The sequence below is a fragment of the Ovis aries genome, chromosome 10, assembly GCF_016772045.2.
Source record: "Ovis aries strain OAR_USU_Benz2616 breed Rambouillet chromosome 10, ARS-UI_Ramb_v3.0, whole genome shotgun sequence".
NCBI classification, from domain to species: domain Eukaryota; kingdom Metazoa; phylum Chordata; class Mammalia; order Artiodactyla; family Bovidae; genus Ovis; species Ovis aries.
In genome coordinates, this window is record NC_056063.1 from 72195574 (window position 1) to 72212886 (window position 17313).

The 17313-nt window shown below is 41.3% G+C and overlaps 1 protein-coding gene across 6 annotated transcripts in view; it reads right to left on the minus strand.

Annotated features, from left to right (window-relative positions):
* Positions 1-17313, minus strand: part of LOC101109890 (ATP-binding cassette sub-family C member 4-like) — a 247820-nt gene that overhangs the window by 186664 nt on the left and 43843 nt on the right. For all 6 annotated transcript variants that reach the window (XM_060394638.1, XM_060394640.1, XM_060394639.1 and 3 more), the window contains exons 2-3: positions 12070-12180; positions 11401-11521 (exon numbers count right to left, since the gene is read on the minus strand). In XM_060394638.1, coding sequence (XP_060250621.1) covers positions 11401-11521; positions 12070-12125 — 177 coding nt within the window. In that variant the 5' untranslated portion in view covers positions 12126-12180. The remainder of the gene's footprint in view (positions 1-11400; positions 11522-12069; positions 12181-17313) is intronic.

A 17313-nucleotide genomic window follows, 5' to 3' on the forward strand; every position in this document is an offset into this window, starting at 1 on the left:
TTCCCTCCAGTCACCCCTTGAAGGTCCCCTTCTCTCCCATCAAAGAAAACCAACCACTCAACACAAATCCAAGTCATCGAAAGTAAATGCCGTGACCCTCAACATCATTTCCTCCACAGACTTCTCAAAAGACAAAATGTCAAAACTTTGGAAATCTTTCAGGAACTTGACTTTGGAGCAAGCTTTTCCTTTTAAGCAATCCATCCTTATTAACACAGACAGGAGAAGCAACTGACAGGCTTTCCTTGATAGCACTCTTCTGTCTGTCTAAAGTTGTGGAAAGGATATGCAAGAGGAAGGGAAGGAGAATCCAAAACAACAAACAAACAAAACTAACAAACATTTTCTGCTCAACAAACTAGTGCCTGATGAGGATATATAGAGAAAGTTGTCCCCATTCCTCAAATGGATGTAACATTAAACCCTGACACTCCTGTCTTGTTCTGCACACATGAACCCACACGTTCACAGGCTACACCAACTGCCTCACCTTCCACAAGGTAATAGAAGGCTTCATCTACTACAGAGAAGAAATCACTGTTAAGCTAAAGAATTATAAGTAGGATGATCAGATCAGAGTAAGAAGATCTATTCTCAAGAACATGAAGGTTCACTGTTACATTTCCAGCAAGCCCTATCATTCACCCATAGAGGCTCTAAGAGCTTATGGAAGAGCCCCTCAGATTGTACACTGTGAAAGACTTTGTATAGATTTCACTGAGATAGAAATATGGAAGCTCACACAGAGAAACAAGAATGTCAGCCCAGGCATGGCTGAGGGCAGTCCAGTGCTGCAGCCTGCAAACCTGGGGCTCTCCACCAGAAGCCCAGCACTAACACTTGCCATCCCAAATGGTCCTAAAACTTATGATTTTCTCTAGGAACCATTGTTGCCTGTTACTCAGCTCTCCTTTTGATCCTGATACCATTCTAATTACAACAGAAACAAGAGTAACATTATCCTGTAAAGAGAATACTGATAGATACAACAAATTCACCAAAAAGTAGTACAAAAATAAAGGCACCTCATTACCGTCTGATTGGATTTTTTCTGCTGAGAGACAGTATTTAATAACCAGTTGAGCAAACAGCCTCATTAAGGAATAATGCTATGGACTTCCCTGGTGGGTAAAGAATCTGCCTTCAAATGCAGGGGACACAGGTTCCATCTCTGGTCAGGGAAGATCCCACATGCCGTGGAGCAACTAAGCCTGTGCACCACAACTACTGAGCCCACATGTGCTGACTACTGGAGCCATCACACCTAGAGCCTGTGCTCCGCAACAAGAGACACCACTGCAGTGAGAAGCCTGCACACTGTAACCAGAGAAAAGTCTTTGTTCAGCAGTGAAGACCCAATGCAATCAAATTTAAAAAAAAAAAAAAAAACAGAGTTACGCCAGTGGTGAAGGACAGGGAAGCCTGGCATGCTGCAGTCCCTGGGGTAGTAGACACCGACACGACTGAGCAACTGAACAGCAAATGCCAGTCCTGGCTCAGAGCTTCCACTCCTCTGTCTGCTCTTTTTAAAATCTTATTTATTTGCTTGTTTATTTATTTATTTTTGACTCTGCTGGGTCTTCGTTGACACAGACGGGCTCCTTCTTGCTGTGTGGGCCTTCTCTCATTGTGGTGAGTGAGGGCTACTCTCCAGTTGTGGCGGCTGTGCTCCTGGTTTCGTTGGTTTCTCTTGTTGCAGAGCAGGGACTCTATAGCACGCAGGCTTCAGTAGTTGCACCAAGTGAGCTCAGTAGTTGCAGTTGATGGGTCCTGAGGCATGTGGGATCTCAGTTCCTGGACCAGGGATCAAACCCATGTCCACTGCACTGGCAGGAAAATTCTTAACCACTGACCACTAGGGAAGTCCCTCCTCTGTCTTTTCTTGATCATAATCCTCAATGAGTGAGAAATAAAACAATTGAGAAAATGTTCATTAGCAAACTTGAAACTAACCAAATGAAAACCTTCTGGATAGCAGGAACAAGATCATAAATTGCTCCCATAAAGCCTTCATCTTTGATACCAACCTATAGCCCAGTGAATACCCTTTCCACAAAACAACTGGGAACATAGTTCTTATTCCTTCACAAGAATTCTGCATAACTGTGAAACCATAAAAGATTTTTGAAACAGTCAATATAATACTGCAACAAGCATCCCAAAGTTCTACGAGAGTCTCAGTCTTTGAGGCAGACATTTCTTGGTGGAGTCCTTGTTAGTCAACCTCCTGAAAGCACCTGACATTCCAGCTCACCTCTTGCTTCTTAGGGGAACTTATAGTTTCTCCACTACATTTCCACACTACTTGAAATGCTTCTGGCCCAATTCTACCATCTTCAGGAAAAACTGAATAACTCCCTAAGCCACCACCTTAAATACCATCTCCAGCTAAAGAAAGGTTGGTAGGGACACATATGAGAAGTTAATAGGAAAAGCATTTAAAATTAAAATGGCTGGGTTTGTTATGGAGATTTAAGTATTCTCCATTGACAAGATTCTTCTGTGATTTAGAGACATCCTTCTCTTTTTTTGGTACTGGGGGAAGACACCTTGACAAATGGAGATTTCCTTCATCAATGTAAGTGTCCCTCACAGAAGGGCGACTTCTGTTCTGTCTTTACAATTTCTCCTATTTCTCAAAAAAAAAAATCAGCTAAAAATAATCTTTGTATCAAAAATGCACATTCTCCAGTGACACTTTCTACTACCCTTCAATCATATTCAATGTTTGTAGTTTTGAAATATTTATAACACCTACAGGAAAAAAAAATCTCTGTAGGAAGCAGGTGACAGAGGAGCACAGAGCTATTGTCAGAAAAACATCTCTTGACTCTGAGTCTCAGTGGAGGCTGTGGGAGGAGAGGAAGCCTCAGGAGAGAATGCAGAGAACACTGGCCTGGGAGTCCGAACACTGGGCTTCAGAAACCAGGTCGGCCATCTGCGAGTCACATGACCCTAAGCCCATCATGTGCCCACCTGCCCTCCAGGTCTTTGTTTACCTTGAGGAACTGTGGGACAACTAAGCCACAACAGCTCAAAGTACTCAAAAACCAACACTAAAAACCAAGTGTAAGCTATGATCATTGTTATGATACAGAAGTCCTAGGAAGAGACTTGCTCTATTAAGGGCAGAGGCTGGTTTCACAAAGGGCTTGGAAAACTCAGTGCTGCTCACAGGCCACCATGCAGAACAACTCTTGAGAAAAGTCATTTATAAAAGCCAACGTTTCTGGATAGCAATTAAAATTTTCACTTCTAAGCACATTTTTTTTATTTTTAACCATTATGAATGCAACCTTTAAAAAAGAGGCACCTACTTCCCTGACTTCTAAAAGAAAATGGAATAAGGGAGGAGTGGGGAGAATGAGTAAAGTAGGTGATAGAGATTAGAAGGTATAATCTTTTAGTCAAAAAAATAGTGAGATGTGATGCACAACATAGGAAATACAGTCAATAGTATTAGAATAACTTTGTATGGTGACAGAGGGCAACTAGACGTGCAGTGATCATTTTATAATATATAAAAACATTGAATCACTATGCTATATGCCTAAAACTAATATAAGTCAATTATACTTCATTTTTTTATTTTTAATGGGAATAAAACCTTTTTTACACTTTTTTAAAAATGAATCCACAGGTCATCACTGTGGATATCACTAACAACTAATAGCTAATGCTATGCTCTCAAGATCCAGCAGGGTGCACACAGCAGGTATGCTCTGCAGGTCCCCTTCTGCTTGGCTCAGTGGCCCCTCCTCTCTCTTGCTGTGTGGACTTCAGTGGTTGCTCTCAGCCCACAGTAACTTTGCCACCAAAGCCTCTACTTTGCCACTTTTTAGCCTCCTGCATTGAGCAGACTCAAGGGACACTTGGAAGAAAGGGTTGGGAAATAAAGGCAAAAGCCCAATACAGCTCTTGGGGAACAAGCCCTGAGTCAAGGCACAAAATCCACTGTGGGACTCAGAGGATTCTGTTTACCCCCTGCCCATAAGCTGAGCTCCAAAGTGAATATTTACACAAACATGTGCCTCCTTCAGCCTCCACCTAGACCAGAGACCATCAGCAAAAGTGGCCTTGGACAAACAAGTGACTGGACAAGGCCAGGCCCTTTCTAATGTTCCTGGGAACAGGACATAAACTCTGGTCACTCCGCCCCTCTCAGGGGAAGGGACTGGGTGAACCCACTCTGGTTCTCTGAGGTCATCCCACTTACACACCAGCAGGTGGAGACCTCGCCTCTCAGAGAGAAGCCCTGATGACCTGGAGAGGTGTTCTCTGTGTCTCTGGTCCAGGCAGAGACTTCAGGCCCCTCCTCCCCACCCTGAGGGCCCTGGGCAGGCGGAGACCTGTCCTCCCCACCCACATTCCCCTTGGAGGTGTACAAAGAAGGGGGGGCCAGACATGCTGAGAACTCGCTGCCTGTTCTGTTCTAATTAGGGGTGACCTGTAAATGCCCCAGGTTCAATATCAGCCTGGTACTTGTTTCCCGAAGCATTACAGTCACTCCTCAATTCTCACAGGACAGAGGTTCACATACCTTGAAATTCTAACCCCAAAATCCTCGCCCTGGACTGGTATGGCCCTGCCTCTTCCCACTGGTGCTGCCAGGAATACCTGTGTTGTGGTTGGTCAGAGTACTGTCTGAGAACCACAGATAATCCATGAGTCATCCTGTGCACCAGAGGAATTAAAAAAAGGCTGGAGGTCACAAAATAAATGTGTTCATGTTTTAGAGAATCCTGAGCTGAGTTTAGATCTTCCACCATATAAAATAAAAAGCCACTTAGGGATGGTAATGAGGGGAAAGGTGGTTTCTTAAAGGGCTCCTGGGTCCATCTGAACACAGCATGATGCTACTGCTAATGTCAACATCCTAGTCACTTCTGGCACCCAGGGTACATGGTCACCTGGAATCTACCCTCAATTACAGTCCCCAATCTGACTTCCTGCTCTAGGAAGTTCTTGGCACCTTATTTATTAACTTCAGGCCAAGTTCAGGACACATGTGTCTTGAGACCTGTAGACAAAGCTCTCAAGACGAGTCTTCCTGGGAATTCCCTGATGGTCCCGTGGTTAAGATGCTTTGCTTTTATTCCATGGCTGAAGTTAAATCCCTTTTGCAGAACTAAGATCCCATAATCCACACAATCAAAAAGAATTTTTAAATAATTTTTTTAAATGAGCATTTCTGACACTGGACAAGCTATGAGTCATTGAGATGGTCAGGATGGTAAGTCAGAGTGCCTGAGACATAATGTCCCTCTGTCCTTTATGCTTTGTGAGACCATGGGCACATTATGGAATTACTTGGCACTCAGTGTCCTCTATTCTAAAACCAGGATAATATTAAGTCAGGAAGGTGGATTCCTCCAGCTCCATTTCTTCTTTCTCAAGACTGCTTTGGCTATTCAGGGTCTTTTGTGTTTCCATATTAATTGTGAAAATTTTTGTTCTAGTTCTATGAAAAATGTCATTGATAACTTGATAGGGATCACATTGAATCTGTAGATTACGTTTGGTAGTATAGTCATTTTCACAATATTGATTCTTCCTACCCAGAAACATGGAATCTCTCTCCAGCTCTTGTCTAGTTTGGCTCAAATTTATGTTGGTTTGTTCTTAAGTCTAAATCAACATCCCTTTATCCTTCAGGCAGGTTCAAGTTCATTGAGAAGCAGGATGGGGATTTTGCTTCAACCTCCTGCTCCTCCCTTTGTTGTTCTTGTGGGTGGGGCTGCCACCACATGGAGGAGACAAAGGGTAAATGCAGGTCCTGCAGGTCCCTAGAACCCTGCTGTTCGGGGTCACCCTCTCCAGCTGTTTAAGTCATCTTTGATTTCCTTCATTAGTGTCTTATAATTTTCTATGTACAGTTCTTTCACCTCCTTAGGTAAATTTATTTCTAGATATTTCTTTTTTTGCAATAGTAAATGGGATTGATTCTATAATTTCTCTGATTTTTCATTGTTAGTATATAGAAATGCAAGTGATTTCTGTGTATCAATTTTGTATCCTGCAATTTTGCTAAATTCACTGATTAGCTCTAGTAATTTTCTGATACTATCTTTAGGGTTTTCTATACAGTGTCATGTCATCTGCAGTGAGAGCTTTACTTTTTCTTTTCTGATCTGAATTATTTTTATTTCTTTTTCTTCTCTGATTGCTATAGCTAGGACTTCCAGAACTATGTTGAATAATAATAATATGTTGAATAATAATAATAACAAGACACCCTTGTCTTGTTCCTGATCTTAGGGGGAATGCTTTCAGTTTTTCACCATTGAGAATAATGTTTGTTGTAGGCTTATCATATATGGCTTTTACTATGTTTAGGTAGGTTCCTTCTATGCCCATTTTTTGAAGAGTTTTAATCATAAATAGGTGCTGAATTTTGTCAGACTTTTTCTGCAGCTATTGAGATGATCATATGGTTTTTATTTTTCAATTTGTTTATATGGTGTATCACATTGATTTATTTGCATATATTGAACAATCCTTGCATTCCTGAAATAAACTCAACTTGATCATGGTGTATGAGCATTTTGATGTGTTGCTAAATTCTGTTTGCTAAAATTTTGTTGAGGATTTTTGCATTTATGTTCATCAGTGATATTGGCCTGTAGTTTTCTTTTTTGTGTTGTTTTTCTCTGGCTTTGGTATCAGGGTGATGGTGGCCTCATAGAATGAGTTTGGAAGTGTTCCTTCCTCTGTAATTTTTTTAAAGAGTTTTAGAAGGATAGGCATTAGCTCTTCTCTAAATGTTGATAGAATTCTCTTTTTTTTTTTTTTTTTTTTTTTTAGAATTCTCTTGTAGAGTCATCTGGTCCTGGGCTTTTGTTTGGGGGGGGATTTTTGATCCAGCTTCAATTTCAGTGCTTGTAATTGGGTTGTTCATAATTTCTATTTCTTCCTGGTTCAGTCTTGGAAGATTGAACTTTTCTAAGGATCTGTCCATTTCTTCCAAGTTATCCATTTTTTTGCCATATAGTTATTCATAATAGTCTCTTATAATCCTTTGTATCTCTGCATCCTCTGTTGTAACCTCTCCTTTTTCATTTCTAATTTTGTTGATTTGATTCTTTTTTTCTTGATGAGTCTGGCTAAAGGCTTGTCAATTTTGTTTATCTTCTCAAACAACCAGCTTTTAGTTTTATTAATCTTTACTATTGTTTCTTTCATTTCTTTTTCATGCATTTCTGCTCAGATCTTTATGGTTTCTTTCCTTCTACTAATTTGGGGATTTTCTTGTTCTTTTTCCAGTTGTTTTAGGTGTAAAGTTAGGTTGTCTATTCAATGTTTCTCGAGGTGGGATTATATTGCTATAAACTTCCCTCTTAGAACTGCTTTTGCTGCATCCCATAGGATTTGGGTTGTTGTGTTTTCATTGTTATTTGTTTCTAGAAATTTTTTATTTCTCTTTTGATTTCTTCAGTAACCTGTTGGTTATTTAGAAACATATTGTTTAATCTCCATGTGTTTGTGTTTCTTAGAGTTTTTTCTCTTGTAATTGATATCTAGTCTCATAGCATTGTGGTCAGAGAAAATGTTTGATATGATTTCAATTTTCTTAAGTTTACTGAGATTTGATTTGTGATGAGAGATGTGGTCTATCCTGGAGAATATTCCATGTGCACTTGAGAAGAAGGTGTATTCTTCTGCATTCAGATGGCATGTCCTGAAGATATCAATGACACCCATCTCATCTAATGTATCATTTAAGACTTGTGCTTCCTTATTAATTTTCTGTTTTGATTATCTGTCCATTGATGTGAGTGGGGGTTCAAGCCTCCTACTATGATTGTGTTACTGTCAATTTCTCCTATTATGTCTGTTAGTATTTGTCTTATGTATTGAGGTACTCCCTTGTTGGGTGCACAGATATTCACAATTATGTCTTCCTCTTGGATTGATCCCTTGATCATTATGTAGTAACCTTATCTCTTGTAATCTTCCTTTTAAGGTCTATTTTATCTGATATGAGGATTGCTACTCCAGCTTTCTTTTGCTTCTCATTTGCATGGAACATATTTTTCCATCCTCTCACTTTCAGTCTATATGTGTCTTTGGGGCTGAAGTGGGTTTCTTGTAGACAGCATATATATGGGTCTTGTTTTTGTATCCATTCAGCCAGTCTGTGTCTTTTGGTTGGAACATTTAATCCATTTGCATTTAAAGTAATTATTGATATATATGTTCTTATTGCCATTTTCTTAACTGTTTGGGGATGAGTTTGTAGATCTTCTTTCTTCTCATGTATTTCTTGACTATATAAGTCTCTTTAACATTTTTGTAAAGCTGGTTTGGTGGTACAGAATTCTCTTAACTTTTGCTTGTCTGAAAAGCTTTTGATTCCTCCATCAGTTTTGAATGAGATTCTTGCTGGGTACAGTAATCTTGCCTGTAGATTTTTCCCTTTCAGTACTTTAAATATATCCTGCCATTCCCTTCTGGCCTGCAGAGTTTCTGCTGCAAGATCAGCTGTTAAGTGCATGGGGTTTCCCTTGTACATTACTTGCTGCTTCTCCCTTGTTGCTTTTAATAGTCTTTATTTGTGTTTAGTCTTTGTTAGTTTGATTAATATGTGTCTTGGCATGTTTCTCCTTGGATTTATCCTGTATGGGACTCTTTGTGCCTCTTGGACTTGAGGGTGACTATTTCCTTTTCCATGTTTGGGAAATTTTCAATTATAATCTCTTCAAAAACATTTTCATACCCTTTCTTTTTGTCTTCTTCTTCTGGGACCTCTATAATTCGAATGCTGGTGGGTTTGATATTGTACCAGAAGTCTCTGAGGCTATCCTCAGTTATTTTCATTCTTTTTACTTTATTCTGCTCTTCAGAAGTTATTTCCACCATTTTATCTTCCAGCTCACAGATTCATTCTTCTGCTTCAGATATTGATTCCTTCTAGAGTATTTTTAATTTCAGTATTTGTGTTGTTTGTCTCTGTATGTTTATTCTTCAATTCTCCTTCTTCTGCTGCTGCTGCTAAGTTACTTCAGTCATGTCCAACTCTGTGTGACCCCATAGATGGCAGCCCACCAGGCTACCCCATCCCTGGGATCTTTGTTAATTGATTCTTGCAGTTTCTCCATTTTGTTTTCAAGGTTTTTGATCATCTTTACTATCATTATTCTGAATTCTTTTTCAGGTAGCTTGTCTATTTCCTCTTCATTTATTTGGACTTCTGTTTTTTCTAGTTTGTTCCTTCATTTGTGTAGTATTTCTCTACCTTTTCATTTTTTTTTAACTTATTGTACTTGAGGTTTCCTTTTCCCAGGCTTCAAGGTTGAATTATTCCTTCCTTTTGTTCTCTGTCCTCCTAATGTTGGTCCAATGGTTTGTGTAAGCTTCGTATAGGGTGAGATTTATGCTGAGTTTTTGTTTGTTTGTTTTTCCTCTGATGGGCAAGGATGAGTGAGGTGGTAATCTTGTCTGATGATGATTATGTTTGTATGCTTCTTTTGTTTGTTGTTTAAATGAGGCATCCTGCACATGGTGCTACTGGTGGTTGGGTGATGCTGGGTCTTGTATTCAAGTGATTTCCTTTGTGTAAGTTCTCACTATTTGATACTCCCTAGGGTTAGTTCTCTGGTAGACTAAGGTCGTGGAGTCAGTGCACACATTCCAAAGGCTCAGGGCTTGATCTCAAGTTTTGCGTGGGTCTATATATTCTTTTCCACTGGTCAGGTACTCATGTCCACTCTCAGCTGGTGTTCTGCATGCACTTATGTGTCTGAAGTATATTCCTGATGTATTGTGGAGAAAGATGTACTCCAGGTCCACCTACTCCTCTGCTGTCTTATTATCCGCTTCTAGTACTTCTAATACTACAGAAGATGAGCCCCCACATTTACCAGGTCCTCAACTTCCCACTTCTCTGCCATGACTGCCCAACAACCAACTTCCTGAAAGAGGGGCTAGGGCTCTACCAGTTGCACCTTCCTAGATCCCCAGCAGGCAGTATTACTGGGGCTGGACAACTTTAAAATCAACACTCCACCCTGCCCTCACAAGGCACTGCAGTATCTCAGTGGTCAATGCCCTCTCAAAGGTGGCACTCCACCCCACAAACCTGTCCCCACTCTCTGACACAACGGTCAACCCACCTTTGTCATCAAGGACTCCACCTCCCAGAAACACTCAGTCACCTGTGAGTTGACAGACTCTCTGGTCTCTCCAATTGTGTGGGGCAGACTTCACCTACTCTGCTGCCTGCTGCCCACAGTGCCCTTTGGTACAACACAACCTTTAAACAAGAGCCACACCCCCAACTCTAAACCACCTGGTCCACCCCCTTTATCCCCAACACAATGGACTTATGACAACTCATCACCTTCTCCAACCCTTTCACAGCACCTGCATCTTCCATCCCTCCTGCTCTCACACACTCACAGGCCACCCATGTCCCTATGGCAGCACTAAGGAACCACCGAGAGCACGAGCCACCCAAGTGGGTCTGCAGCAGACCTTGAGCAGGCTCAGCCAGAATAGGTGGGCTAATGGCACTGTGTCCCCAGAGTGAAACTGTCTCTCTGGGGGATCTTGACCCAGGATCTTCAGGGTTGTGGAAGCCACTAACCTCACTGCTTTCTGTCTCTGGTTTTCTACTGCACATCCCCTCCTACACCTTCTGCCAATGCCAGGCTACCAGGATCCCCCTTCAAGCAGGAAACCACCCCACATCCAGGGACAGAAACCAGCATGGATGGTGCATGGAGTCTCTGCAATTCAGTGATGAAGCTGGAGCTCCTCATCACAGGGAGCTCTGGCCTGGGTGACCCAGCCTACAGGGAAGGAGGTGGCCCAGGGAAGGGTGTACTCTTGGGAGCTCTGATAGCTCCAGCCCATATGCAGGGCCACGGGTTCGGTGTCACAGGAAGTAGAGAGGTGATAATCTCTTCTTAGGAAAGCATTTATCAGATGTGAATTGGGCAATTTAACAATTACTTGCTGAGCACCTGTAAAATGTCTTATGTTATCCAGGCTCTGGTCCAAGTTTATGTCCTCCAAACCACATTTCTTGAGTTTGTAGTATATTCTTTTGGTCAAGGATCACTTTCAGCATTTATGTTATTTACTGAGCATCAATAATATCCTAATATGGTAAAAAAAAATGTCTTTTCCACTATACTAGGTATATGGTATAAAATGGCTTTTCCTTCCACAGCACTATGTTTTAACCTGTTAAAAAGAAAAGAGTTAATCTCCGGAGGTCCAGTCCTTTAAGCATCTGTCCATTCTAAAGATAAACACAACTGCTGGGCTACATCATGATTTCTAGACATTTTATCCTCTAATCTTAAAATACTGGCCTCTCTCCCCACAGGTCCTGTCCATCTCAGTACTGACCTGCATATAGTAAAAAGCAATGCACAGTATAAAAAAAGCTTTTACCTCAAGAAGTATAAAAAATCCCAAAACTAAATAGGATTTCCAGTGACACTTTAAGATTGCTTTCATTAAAGAAGGCTCCCGTGCATCTTTCTCAGCTCTCAAAACTTCTTGATCCCAGTACCTGTGATGAGAAACAAAGTACAGTAAAGAACAATGTGTCCACCAGACAAAACAAGGAGGTGGCAGACCGCAGGAAAAGCCTTTACTACCGGGCACTCTGTGGATGCCCCATAAATGCTGGCTAATTGTTCACTGGATGCCTGAAAGATGAGTGGTGCAGACCCTGAAGCACCAGAAAAACAGGCCTTGAGGGAAAAGTCTCAGTCTCAGGAAACAAGTTCCTGCCAAGCCTTTGCTGGATTCACAGGGTCATGAGCAGCTCAGGAGAGCAGACACCCTCCTCCAGGGACCCCACCTCGAGGGACAGAGTTCAGCCTCCAGGGTCTTGGCTGCAGGTTCTCTCCACTTCCACAAATGCACAGAGAATATAGGCTCCCCAGCTTCCAAAGTGTGTTAAGCCCAGGGTCAGCCTGAGGGGAGTGAGTGTGCCATGTCAGGGGAAGGAGGCTCAGAAGAATCCAGAGTAAGGCAAAGCTCCCCACAACACAACGTTAGCCACACATGGAAATTCTCAGTCTTCCTCCCCTTCTCCCTCCTGCCTGTGCTCACCCTTGTAGTTCTTCTCCAAGGTGCTGGGAGCGATCTTCCGGAAGCACGGAGTACATGTCATCTTCTTCTAATCTTCGTTTGTAACCAATTTTAAACAAGGGGTTTAACCAACTGTTAAAAATTAAGAGAAATGGAGAGTCACCAATATACAAATCACACATATCTAATTAAGTTCTAACTCTTGAGCTTTGTTAAAAAAAAAAAGGAAGAAGAAGAATAAAGAGAGAAATGGAAGAGGAAGAATCAATATAGTGAAAATGAGTATACTACCCAAAGCAATCCACAGATTCAGCACAATCCCTATTAAACTACCAAGGTATTTTTCACAGAACTGGGACAAATAATTTCAGAATATGTATGGAAACACAAAAGACCTCAAATAGCCAAATCAATCTTGAGAATGAAGAATGGAACTGGAGGAATCAGCCTGCCTGACTTCATACTACACTACAAAGCTACAGTCATCAAGACAGTATGGTACTGGCACAAAGACAGAAATATAGATCAATGGAACAAAATAGAAAGCCCAGAGATAAATCCATGCAGCTATGGACACGTTATCTTTGATAAACAAGGCAAAAATATATAATAGAGAAAAGACAGTCTCTTCAACAAGTGCTGCTAGGAAAACTGGTAAACTACATGTAAGAGAATGAAACCAGAACACTATCGAACACCATACATAAAAATAAATTCAAAATGAATTAAAGACCTAAATGCAAGACCAGAAAGTATAAAATTCTTAGAGGAAAACATAGACAGACTCTCTTTGACATAAATTACAGCAATATCCTCTATGACTCACCTCCCAGAGTAACAACAATAAACAAAAAGTACCTAATTACACTTTAAAAATTTTGCACAACAAAGTAAACTATAAGCAATGTGAAATGACAGCCTTCAGAATGGGAGAAGATAACAGCAAACAAAACAACTGACAAAGAATTAATCCTCACAGTATACAAGCAGCTCATGCAGCTCAATATCAGAAAAAGTAACAACCTAATTAAAAAGTGAGCAAAAGACCTAAACAGACTTTTCTCCAAAGAAGACATACAGATGGTTAATAAACACATGAAAAGATGCTCAACATTACTCACTTGTTAGAAAAAGACAAATCAAAACCACAATGAGGTATCATCTCACACTGGTCAGAATGGCCATCATCAAAAAATTCTACAAACAATAAATGCTGGAGAGGGTGTGAAGAAAAGGGAACCTTCTTACACTGTTGGTAGGAACACAAACTGGTACAGCCACTATTTTTGGAGAACAGTGTGGAGATTCCTTTAAAAACTGGAAATAGAACTGCCATTTTGAGTGAGTTAAATTGAGTGAAGTCTCTCAGTCGTGTCCGACTCTTTGCGACCCCATGGACTGTAGCCCACCAGGCTCCTCCGTCCATGGGATTCTCCAGGCAAGAATACTGGAGTGGGTTGCCATTTCCTTCTCCAGGGGATCTTCCCGACCCAGGGATCGAACCCAGGTCTCCCGCATTGCAGGCAGACACTTTAAACTCTGAGCCACCAGGGAAGCCCAGCAAACTGCCATATGACCCAGCAAATCCCACTGGTGGGCATACACTTCAAGGAAACCAGAATTGAAAGAGACACATGTACCCCAATGTTCATTGCAACACTGTTTACAATAGCTAGGACATGGAAGCAACCTATATCTCCATCAGCAGATGAATGGATAAGGAAGTTATGGTACATATATACAGTGGAATATTACTCAGCTATAAAAAGGAACACATTTAAGTCAGTTCTAATGAGGTAGATGAACCTGGAGCCCATTATACAGAGTGAAGCAAGTCAGAAACAGAAAGCCAAATCCTGTGTATTAACACATATATATCGAATTTAGAAAGATGGTACCAGTGATCCTACATGCTGGGCAGCAAGGGAGACACAGACGTAAAGAATGGACTTTTGGACTCAGAGGGAAAAGGCAAGGGTGGGATGACTTGAGAGAATAGCATTGAAACATGTATACTATCATATGTAAAACACATGGCCAGTGCAAATTCAATGTATGAAACAGGGCACCCAAAGCCAGTGCTCTGGGACAACCCAGAGGGATAGGGTGGGGAAAAAAGTGGGAGGTGGGTTCAGGATCAGGGGGACACACGTATACCTGTGGCCAATTCATGTTGATGTATGGCAAAAACCATTATAATATTGTAAAGTAATTATCCTGCTGCTACTGCTAAGTTGCTTCAGTCGTGTCCGACTCTGTGCAACCCCATAGATGGCAGCCCACCAGGCTCCTCCATCCATAGGATTTTCCAGGCAAGAGTACTGGAGTGGGGTGCCATTGCCTTCTCCAAAATATATTAATTTAAAAAATAATTAGATATGTGTTTACACACACACATACATGTATACACCCTAATTCTATACAATGAGAGGCCCTGGATTAATAACATACTGGTAGCAAAGAGCATTCCGGTCCTTAGATCTTGGGGTTCTGTTTTTTTTTAACATACACAATTACATTTCCTTTCTTGTGGTGAGAATTTTTAAGGTCTAATCTCTTAGCAGCTTTCAAATATGCATAGAGTATTACTAACTATAGTCACCACAGCAGACATTACATCTCTAGAGCTTACTTATTTTATAACTGCAAGTCTGCACCTTTTAGGACCCTTCACCCAGATCTTAACTTTCTGATACTCTTTTTCTCTAAAAGGAGCCAAGGCTCCTTGAAGAAATAGCTGGTTCCAAGGTGGGGGCAGTTTATGTAAGCACCTAATAATCAGCTTTTTTGATTAGAATATAAATGCCAGACATTAAGCTTTGGAGACATCCTTGTTGAAGACAGCCACCTCCAATGAACACGTGCCAGCTACACAACTAGATAAAGAGCCAGGCCACCCCACCCACGAAGTTCCCGCTTGGAGAAAGCTCTGGTTGACCTGATAACAGACTATCTTGCTGACTGCTTGGTTCTCCCCTCTCACATTTTATTTCCCACTCTTGTGTTTTAAATTCACCAATAAAGAGTGAAACTTCAAAATCCTAGACACCCTACCCTCAAGCCCCAAAAGGCAGAATCTCAAATCCAGACTTACTCACGTGCCCTCTCTCTATTCAGGACCTGGCTGTGTCACCCCAGGAATGTCTGGTACCCTCCACGACACGTGAATGAGTGATACACCTCATCATTTCAAAGTCCCCGAACGGTTGCTGCTGACACGTGTCTCACAATCATAAGAACCACAAGAGCCAGTCAAGCCACAACATTGGCTCCAAAAGGAGAATTTCTGTGGGGGCTGCTCATAACTAGTATGAGCCCTGGTAAGCAGAGCCCCAGGCAGTCCCAGCAAAAGCCTGTCTACAGCGTAAGACCTACAGGCAGAGGAAGTCCAAGAAGGAACAACCTGCACCATAAAATAAGGAAGCCCTGAAAGAATCATGAGGTTGTATAGAAAGCACAGAGAAGCCAGCTTAAATGACTTTTGCTAGACAAATCGGGGATATGTTGAGAATCAAAACAAATAAATGGCAATGCATAACAACAAATTAAACAAAGAAAGGATCTCTGAATCCATGTTGTTACATTAAGAGGAAAGAAAGGAATGCTCTTGCAAACAAAGGCAAACAAACACAAAAGGAGTGATGGAATCAGAAAATTATCAATGTAAGTTAAAATCAGTGGGTGAAAGTTTGATGTGGAAGACGGTATCCATATAATCTCAAATTCTCTCTCTGCAAATTACTTACTATAAAGGAAAAAAAGCAGTTAACTATACACATGATACCCCTCAAACCCTATTCAAATCAATTAGGCATTATTTAAATGATAATAAAATGTAGAGATAGCCCAAAGATTAATATTGTTTTCCTGACCTTGCCAGGGTAAGAAAATTTTCAAGGTCAGACAATAATAAACAGTGAAAGCAGAGATCACACTTCTTTTATACAATTATTCCAAGGAGAGTATGTGAACAGAGGTGATGCTCAAGAATTATTTATTGAATGTATGAATGTCCATGAATCATTAAAGAAGCAATAAGAGAAGCTGAGCTTCAACTTTTATAAACTCTGGTAGGTTGGCACCTCAAAAGAACCCCAATCCAGGAGACAGAAGACTGGATCCTAATCCCAACAGTGACAAAGAGGACCCAGGGCCTTAACTGTGCTCCTTCCTCCACTCCAGGTTAGCATCTCAGTGACCATTAATATGTCTTCAGTTTGGTTCAGTTGCTCAGTCATGCCCGACTCTTTGCAACCCCAAGAATCTCAGCACTCCAGGCCTCCCTGTCCAACACCAACTTCCGGAGTTCACTCAGACTCACGTACATCAAGTTGGTGATGCCATTCAGTCACCTCGTCCTCTGTTGTCCCCTTCTCCTCCTGCCTCCAATCCCTCCCAGCATCAGGGTCTTTTCCAATGAGTCAGCTCTTCGCATGAGGTGGCCAAAGTATTGGAGTTTCAGCTTCAGCATCAGTCCTTAAAATGAACACCCAGGGCTGATCTCCTTCAGAATGGACTGGTTGGATCTCCTTGCAGTCCAAGGGACTCTCAAGAGTCTTCTCCAACACCACAGTTCAAAAGCATCAATTCTTCGGCACTCAGCTTTCTTTACAGTCCAGCTCTCACATCCATACATGACCAATGGAAAAACCATAGCCTTGACTAGATGGACCTTTGTTGGCAAAGTAATGTCTCTGCTTTTCAATATGCTGTCTAGGTTGGTCATAACTTTCCTTCCAAGGAGTAAGCGTCTTTTAATTTCATGGCTGCAATCACCATCTGCAGTGATTTTGGAGCCCAAAAAAATAAAATCTGACACTGTTTCCACTATTTTCCCATCTATTTCCCATGAAGTGATGGGACCAGATGCCATGATCTTAGTTTCCTGAATGTTGAGCTTTAAGCCAACTTTTTCACTCTCCTCTTTTACTTTCATCAAGAGGCTTTTTAGTTCCTCTTCACTTTCTGCCATAAGGGTGGTGTCATCTGCATATCTGAGGTTATTGATACTTCTCCCAGCAACCTTGATTCCAGCTTGTGCTTCATCCAGCCCAGTGTTTCTCATGATGTATTCTGCATACAAGTTAAATAAACAGGATGACAATATACAGCCTTGATGTACTCCTTTTCCTATTTGGAACCAGTCTGTTGTTCCATGTCCAGTTCTAACTGTTGCTTCCTGACCTGCATATAGGTTTCTTAAGAGGCAAGTCAGGCGATCTGGTATTGCCATCTCTTTCAGAATTTTCCTCAGTTTGTTGCGAT